The sequence below is a fragment of the Typha latifolia genome, chromosome 2, assembly GCF_019914945.1.
Source record: "Typha latifolia isolate L0001 chromosome 2, TyphaL0001v2, whole genome shotgun sequence".
Classification (NCBI taxonomy): Eukaryota; Viridiplantae; Streptophyta; class Magnoliopsida; order Poales; family Typhaceae; genus Typha; species Typha latifolia.
Window position 1 is genome coordinate 18,112,092 of NC_133087.1, and position 8,749 is coordinate 18,120,840.

General features: G+C 41.1%; 2 protein-coding genes across 2 annotated transcripts; both read right to left on the reverse strand.

Moving 5' to 3' along the window:
- Nucleotides 1-108: 108 nt before the first annotated feature.
- On the reverse strand, nucleotides 109-4,411 carry LOC140781526 (acetate--CoA ligase CCL3). The gene is made up of 3 exons (XM_073127535.1): nucleotides 4,116-4,411; nucleotides 1,687-2,277; nucleotides 109-1,262 (listed from the first exon to the last, which is right to left on the reverse strand). Exons 1-3 carry the CDS (start codon nucleotides 4,335-4,337, stop codon nucleotides 366-368), a joined length of 1,710 nt encoding a protein of 569 aa, XP_072983636.1. The 5' UTR covers nucleotides 4,338-4,411; the 3' UTR covers nucleotides 109-365.
- Nucleotides 4,412-5,772: 1,361 nt separating this feature from the next.
- On the reverse strand, nucleotides 5,773-6,444 carry LOC140782503 (uncharacterized). The gene has a single exon (XM_073129112.1). The coding sequence runs from the start codon at nucleotides 6,423-6,425 to the stop codon at nucleotides 5,871-5,873; it is 555 nt and encodes a 184-aa protein (XP_072985213.1). The 5' UTR covers nucleotides 6,426-6,444; the 3' UTR covers nucleotides 5,773-5,870.
- Nucleotides 6,445-8,749: the final 2,305 nt, after the last annotated feature.

The following is an 8,749-nucleotide window of genomic DNA, read 5'->3' on the forward strand; positions in this document are numbered from 1 at the left end:
GTGATAAGGGAGAGACGAAGGCGTGGCGAGTACTAAACCATAGCAGATCGAGTGATTGGCAAAGTACAGAAGAACGAGTATGAAATTTTTCTAAGAATTCTAAATAAATTGGGAAATTCCTAATCCTCACTTAGGAAGCTAACCATATAATTAATTCAGTTTTTCTACTGCAACATTCACATTCTAAGCTCGGAGGCAATCACAGTCCTCACATAAATAAATCTCACAGTCAATTCCAAAGATTATTCAAATCATTGTTCGACAGGTCAAACTGAGATCATATAGATACGCCTTCAGCATTACTTCAGATACTAGCTTAGCAGCAAAGACTGCTTGCATGAAATTGATCGAGAGCAAAACATAATTCACAGCCTGCTCTTCTTCACAGGGCCCATTTGCTTAGCCTTTGCTCTCAGTTCATGCTTCTTTATCTTCCCGGTAGCCGTCTTCGGCAGCGGGCCGAAGAAGACTGATTTCGGAACCCAATACGCCGGTAGCTTCTCGCGGCAAAACCTCATGATGTCCTCTGCTAATGCAGCTTCGTTGGTCCGATCAACGCCGTCTTTTGGCGTCACAAAGGCGCATGGTGACTCGCCCCACTGCTCGTCGGCGCGAGCCACCACGGAGACCTCCAGCACTGCAGGGTGCAAGTATAACGCACTCTCCACCTCCAAGCTACTGATGTTTTCACCACCTGAGATGATGATATCCTTTGCTCTATCCTTCACCTCTATGTAATTATCCGGGTGCTTGACACCCAGATCACCAGAATGGTACCAACCATTCTCAAAGGCTTCTTGGTTGGCCTTGGGATTCCTTAAGTAGCCCTTCATGACTGCATTCCCCCTCATGACGATCTCCCCGAGAGTAGTGCCGTCAGCAGGAACCGGCGCCATTGTCTTTGGGTCGACGACGTCAAGGTGTTCCAAAGCAAGATATCGAACACCTTGGCGGGCGTGGAGACGGGACCGTTCGTTGGGCGGAAGGTTACTCCATTCCGGTTTCCAGGTGCAGACAGTGGATGGGCCGTAGGTCTCGGACAGGCCGTAGGTGTGGGTGATCTGGAAGCCAATGTTCGACATGGCAGCGAGGACCGAGGGGGGAGGGGCGGCACCGGCAGTCATTACCCGGACGGTGCGCGGAAGAGGGAGGATAATGTCGCTTGGAGGAGCGTTGACGACGGAGTTGAGGACCACTGGAGCAGCACAAAAGTGAGTCACTCCTTGGTGGGCTATGGCTGAGTAGATGGCCTTGGCTGATACCTGCAACAAGGATGAAAAAAGGCAGAGAAGATATTACGTAAAAGTTCTTTCCAGTATGTCAATTTGCTTGAGCTACGAGCCTACGAACAAGAATCTGACAACATATTAATATATACTTTCTATCAATGATCATGTAGTTCTCAAAATCTCTCAAAGTGGAAATTCAGAATACAAACACTTAAGTAAGCAAGATCATTATAGCTTCCAATGACACTTTAACCAAAGGGTAAGTTCCTCCGTGATATTATTCATGTCAGAGCAAATAGCTCTCTATTTGAGAGTCCAATAACTTCACATCAAACCTCATATGTTTTCATGAGATTTACGGAAGTAGAAGCTGTTTCCCAGCTGCGATTACTATATCAACAGAATTGGCACAACTGAAACATCTCGAAACAAATTACAGTATGATTTAGAGACAAACCTGGCGAAGACATATGCTTGTTGCACAGAGAGCAGCTAGAGTCCATGTGAAGCACCAGCCATTGCAATGAAACATGGGAAGAGTCCACAAGTAGATAGCTCCTTCATTCATTGTCCATATTAAGGGATTACTGAGTGCCATAAGATAAGCACCCCTATGGTGCAACACCACACCTTTTGGGCTGGAAGTTGTTCCAGAAGTATATCCTAAAGCTATGCTCTGCCATTCATCCTTTGGTGGCTTCCAAGCAAACTCAGGGTCTCCAGTTTCCAAGAACTTCTCATATTCAATAGCCCCTTTTCGCAGAGCAATTTGAAGAGACTTAGGATCACAGGTTTCATCACCTATGACAATTAAAAGAGGAGGTCTGAAAGCCCCTTTCTTTTTATCTGCTATTATCTTCAAAGATTCCTCTGCCAAAGAGAAATATTCCTGGTCCACCATTACAACTTCAGCTGCAGAATGATCCAGAAGAAATGCAACTGTAGGAGCATTTAGCCGGATGTTGACGCAGTTAACAACTGCTCCAGCCATTGGAACTCCAAAATGAGCTTCATAAATAGCCGGGATGTTTGGAGCAATTACAGCTACCTGATAGAATCAGATAACAATTAGTCAAAGAATATGATATAATGGTAGCTACTGTGAAATAGACATCAATTCATTCGAGATTGCATCCGTTGGAATGCTATTATTGTGTTACTCAAATATTCTTTCAAAGGTTATGTCCACAATGTCGATATAAACAATCATTTCCAAATAAATTACCTAAATTCACTGGTCCTTATAGTATAGCTTATTAGCCTTATAGTATTTAGCGATACAATATTGCTCATAGCAAAACTGCAAACAGTAACGGGACTGAAAGATAGTTCAACACTGTCTGAGTAGGCACTTGGTGATTGCTTTTACATAGTTCAATATATTTCCATGTATAAAAAGCAGAACAGAATATAACAATTATGTCAAATCTGATAAGCAGATTACCTAAAAGACAGCAATATATTACAGTAAATAATTCAGAAGACAAGGGAATAAGCATCTATATTTCAATAATCTCGGAACAACTCTTTCAACTATTATTATGAGATCTTTTTCTTTCTTTCTTTCTTTCTTTCTTTCTTCTGAGGAAATAGCATCACATTGATCAACTGCTCCGCATTAGTGAAGAAAGATGGATATCTAGCTTATGTAGTAGCTACAACCAGACCTTTGTTCAAATATTTACCTTCAGTTCTATTTCTCCTTATTCACCCACTTGCTGAAACAAAAGAATCTACCTTATCACAAATCAGATCATAAATAGGAAGTCATGTGAAGATTTATTAGCATGAATTTCTTAACGCACTCGTGGCTCAGATACCCAGCTATGCATATATAGATCCTACATGTGGATTCCAACCACTAATTTGTTCCTTCCTTTATTATTTAGCATGTGCATCACGCAATGCATGGACTTTGTCCAACAAAAAGCAACTATAATATACTAGAATCTTTTACAAGTATAAGAAGTATAATTAGCAATATGGCCAATATAAAAGAGCATAACATAAGCTGGTTATTTTGACATAATTATCCAAATCAACTAATTTCTATATGTTAGCAAACAAGGGGATTTATCTCATCAATTCAAAGCAGACAAAATAGAGAAGGGACCACATATACAAGTGGCAATAAACCAAAGGTGGGAATGATCCACTAGCGTATAAGATGGATTTAAAAATCAAATTACGCCAATTCCTTGATCCAAAAGCTTCAAAATTGCCCACCGCAATGTAATACTACAGTTTCATCAATTCAAGTAAAAGCCATAAGCTTCTGTCTGTTATTATCCACAAAAAGGTACGCATTTTCGTCAGAAATAGCAACATAATCTAGCTCTAAATCATTAAAAAAAACAATTGACTACAGTAATTATGAGCACAAAAAATTAATAAATTTTGCGAGGAACATGTTCCTGTACTCTTTATCTTTCACAAAAAGGAACCTCCTTTTCAAGAATATAAAAAATAAAAAATGCCAACAAGAAAATACCTGATCTTTTTTTTTTGAAAAAAAGAGAGAGAACAGACGTGATGCCGGACCACTATATATCCTGGTACTTGAAATAAATTACGATTTAACTAAAATATTTATATATATAAATATTATATATATATATATATATATATATATATATATATATTAAAAGATTATAATCATTCATACTCTTGTATGGACTCAAGTTCGTGCGCAATAAATTAATAAATGAAAAATAATTAAAACTATGAAATCCAGAAAAATCGTCCTAATTTTCCAATCGGAACCTGAACAAGTGAGGCCTATTTTAATCCGCTATTTCCAAGAAGAACTGAAGGAAAATATATTTAAAATAATAATAAAGGGAAGTGCAACATCGAAGGAGAAGACGATGGGATATCGGATCATACCGTGCTCCCGGGTCCGATCGAATGGCTAGCAAGCGCCGAGGCGAGGCAGCGGCAACGGCGATAGGTCTCGGCCCAGGTGAACCGAACCGGCCCGTGGACCAAGGAAGTCCGGTTCGGGTGGACCAGAGCGGCGCGATCCAGGAACCATAGCGGGGTCAGCGCCGTGTAGTTCGCCGTGTTCTTCGGCAAATCGTCGATGTCTCTCTCCTCGCCGCTCGCCATCTCTACAAACTCCGAAACGAAACGAAACGAAAAACGAAAGGAAACGAGTGGAATCGAGAAAACTAAATGGAGTTCGAGGCGAAGAGTGAAAGCACGGTGGCAATTTATAGAATGGTCCAGAATTGGAAACTGCCACGTGTGATCATCCGAACCGGGTTCGCTGTTACGCCCATCGGTGAAACGGTTCAGTCACTGCATTGGACCATCATGCTGACACAATTGCTGGATACAACTCAGCTGATAACGTGGCGAACAAAGATTGGGTAAGGATATGATGGCCTAATGCATCTGTATGTTACTATTCATATGTGAAGTTACCGTACGAGAATTTTTGTGCACCTTGGGGGCCCCACGACTGTGGTCCCTACTTCCCGGGGAGAGCAGATCTTCTGCAGGACCTGATGCAGGACTTCACTACATTTAAGGCAATTAAAGTCGAAATTAGTAACTTCTGACTGGTTTCAACCAATCAGTGGCTTCTAAGTACCCCAACTGCAGGAATTTCCTTGCATTTAATACCCTGTGCACAATTGTGTGCTATATATTTGTGATATACACTTCAATTTTATTTATTTTTGTTGGGCATAATCCAAAATTAAACAGATATAAAGTGTTCCACTGTGACTATGAGTGAGAATATGCATGAATCTTATGTAAGAGCTGACGCAAGTGCAAACCATTTGCTTCGGCAAATGTGAGAATGTGGGGGCCAAAGACAGTCGTCTATTGGGAGAGGGTCAACTGCAACCCAAGATGTATGGATTTCCTGCGATTCGTTTCCGAACCATTTGATATCGTTTAAATTTCTTTATAATCTTTAATATTTACGAAACTTTCTTTACCTACTATTAAGCATTAAACTCACCATGTTCTCTGTTAACCACTGTTGCTTCCCTTTCTCATTTGAGCGTGGTTCACGTTTTAAACAATGAAACCAGGAACCAAATCCGAGAAAATTGACTCATTTTCTTATATTTCTCTTTCCGGCCGGTACGAATTTAAGAAACTAGATCATGATCACCACAACAATCACATTGATTAATTTGTATCATCTTATATACGATCGGTTCTACACAGCGAGTGTTCCGTACATGACTCGTGGACTACTGACACGTGGCCTAAGAACTATAGTCCTGCTCCTCCTCCTCCTCCTCCACCATGGTCCATGGTCATGTATGCAAGTACTTGATACGTGCCACTATGCATTCATGTCATGTCATGCCATGCACGAATTGATCGACAAAGTGGAGAAAAGAACAGGTCAAACAAAAATTAGTAAATAAGCTCAAAACTGTGCTGGTCTTCAGCATGAGTAGTACTGGTAGTTATTTATTCTATTCTTTAACATTTTTCTATTTTCTAACTTTATTGTTATGTTTGTAAGGCTATATATGTAGTCTGAATTGCTCGAATAAAACTAGCAGTTATTATCCCAAACAAATTATATACATCTCTCTCTCTCTCTCTCTCTCTCTCTCCATCTTATCCAAATTCATTCTTATCGGTACTCCAAGGCCAATCCTTTGAAACTTCTTAGAAGAGCCAATGTGGCACCTTATTAGGGGTCAATCCTTTCTCCTCTATGGTCCTCAGACTCGGCTTCCATCCCTTGCTTGAGAACTGCCTGCTCAAAAACTCCGGCCGCTCCTCGAATACTTCCGTCGACCATGTCACCTTCTGATCAACCTTCACATTAATAATTTCTTTCTTATCCTTCTTTTTGTCCTCTTTTACGCGTTTGCAAGAGAATAATGATGTGGTCACCGCTGGCGATGGCATTGAGCGCGTTCTCATCAACGATCGAGTCGTCGATAGGACCCGACGGGCCTCGTCGGCCGACACCTTCCCACGAACCATCGGCAGCATCACGTAGACTTTCTCAGGTTCCAGCTTGTGGTCGGCAGGCAACGGGGCGACCCGGGTCTTAGCGGCGGCGAGGGAATGCACGTCGATGACGAACTGGCCCGGGTGTTCGAGCATTAGCTCGGCCACGGACATCGGCTGATCGATCTCGCGAGCGGTGCCGTCCGAGAGCACGACCTTGCCGCCGGTGCCGACCGATGCCCGGGAGGAGAGCAAGTTCCCCATGAGAAGAGACAAGAGAGAGTAAGGTGGTGGAATTGAGAGGAGGAATGCGTAGTTATAGAGGAAAAGGTGAACTTGTGGTTGCCACCGTCAGCGGTTTAATGTTGAAGGGTTCAAGGAGTGGGAGTTGAATGAGTACAAGGGGTTTAGTTGAGAACTTGGTCCGTGCTCAGTAAATCACGCAGCAACCAGCCAATTCTATCCAATCAGAACATACCTAACTACACGTGGCTACATAGGATTGGAAGAATTGGTGCTTGATTGCGAGATTTAAAATATGCATTGACGCGGGAAGGGGTTCGCTAAGCTGCTCCTTTCTTTGATTTAGTTGAGGGGGCGGTGGACTCGAGAAAGGCAGGCGGAGCCAAGTAGCAAACATCAATGGCGTCCCGTCTGCTCATCGACACGTACTTCGAATAATAAAAAATGCACACGTGGTAGCCAGAGAAGGGGGAAGCATGAATGGGCGGTGGGAAGAGTGGAGTCGGTGAGGCGCTGGGTGACCCGAAGCACGGGGGTGTATCTTTAGAGGCAAGTGGGAGCGGGAGAAGACTGCCCTTAATTAATTTTATTTATTATTAAATAGAGGCTTAAAGAGAGTTGGTGTTTGAGGGTGACGTGCTACTGTTTTCAGTTTGAGGTCTTATCTTCTTACGAGTTGGAAAAAATTTCTCCAATGAATGAAAGATTTGGTAGTAATAATCCCATGAATCTTGTTAGATTCGTCGTTATCAGCTTTGGTATTAACATATATGTAGATAATTGCATTAATTTCAACCAAACTTTTTCAAACTTGATACACAAAAGAAAATGAGAAAGCACTACAAAAAAAAACATCAAGTCTCATACAAGTTTTGAATGATAAAACATCAAAGCTTTACTGATTAGCTAGCATTAGGCTACTAGCTTCCCTTCAATCTCGATTTCTATTGGATCTTAAAGCAGTGTAGTTATAACATGCAAAAAGCCCAAAGTCTAATAAATGAAACATACAACGGGTAATAATAAAGCATGTTAGGCAAGAGAAACAGATGAGGAAAGGACGGGGTCAAGGCTCTAGCGAGCCGATTCAGTTAGCAAACTCGTTAGTATAAGACAAATCCAACCGAAACATCAAGTCTTATAGGAACAGAGCAACCCTTATCATGGCCAAGGTCAATGACAAAAACCTAGAGGGGGAATAGGAGTTGACTTGAAAAATGAGTGACCTGGCGAGGGGTGAAACAATGTTGTGCTCAACGAGAAGGGGAAGGCACTGTACTCGATTAGAGTTAACAAATCCCTTGGCGATAGAAAAGGCAGCATCAATGTTGGAGCCAAGTCCTTGGCATCGCAAGCAACTAAAGGGGCAGAGGGCGAAGAAGAGAGGGGAGTAGGTTTGAGGAGGAAAGCCTGGTGATAGCAGATAAGAGGAAGAGGAGAAAATTATCACTCGGGTAGAAGAGGAGATATAGAAAAGAGATAAGAAAAAATAGATCCGAAGGAAACATCGCTAAAAGGGGGAATGACCCCTTCCCTCTTCTAGCCACGTCATTGACGACGACGAGAGAAACTCTCAAAGTGAGAAAAGAATATGCAGCTGAAACCCTAGTATGCACGCAAAAAGTAACTCAATATAAGGTCTTCTATTATAGGACATTATCACACTTTCCGATGTAGATGGTTCTCATTATGAGTTGATAAAAGTCAATCAAGCTAATCTTTAAAAAGAAAAAGGAAAAAAAATATAGATTAAATGGAAACGAGGAGATATATTCTAGATAAACTTTGAATTATTGGCAATAGAGTAATAGATATTATATTTTAAAGACAAATGAAAAATTTATAAACGTTCAAATTAAATTAATAATACCCCCCCCACCTATTTGATATGTCAAATCTTAAGATGCTCGGAGAGACGAGTCCGGACACGTGTTTGTCATCATCAACCCGAGGAAGAGGAGCGGCTCAGAACGGTGGCTCAGTTATATTCGACTCAATCGGCGACACATCGGTTTAGAGTTTAGACTGACAATTTGATGTTTTAGTTAGGCTCGGTAAGTCTGTCCAGGCATTTTGATGCTTTGGTTAGGATTGAGTCTATAAATGACTCAATTACTAGAAAGGCCGGTTCAGCTAGTTGTCTAGTTTATTATTTAATATGTTATAACATCTCAATGTCTCTAGAATAATAAAAAAATAAGGTTAAATATATTTTATCAATATATACTTATGCTTAAAATTATTTTATTCACATGTAATTTAAAAAGTCTCAAACCGTTTCATATACATATAACTAAAATGAAACCGATGTTCAAATAATCAAAATATTATCGTCGTATTTATTA

Excerpts from the sequence above, each read along its gene's own strand:
- LOC140781526 (XM_073127535.1), bottom strand. The coding sequence starts at position 4,337 with ATGGCGAGCGGCGAGGAGAGAGACATCGACGATTTGCCGAAGAACACG. Across the intron at positions 2,278-4,115 it reads CGATCGGACCCGGGAGCACG|GTAGCTGTAATTGCTCCAAA; the intron begins GTATGATCCGAT and ends TGATTCTATCAG. Across the intron at positions 1,263-1,686 it reads CAAGCATATGTCTTCGCCAG|GTATCAGCCAAGGCCATCTA; the intron begins GTTTGTCTCTAA and ends TCCTTGTTGCAG.
- LOC140782503 (XM_073129112.1), bottom strand. The coding sequence starts at position 6,425 with ATGGGGAACTTGCTCTCCTCCCGGGCATCGGTCGGCACCGGCGGCAAG.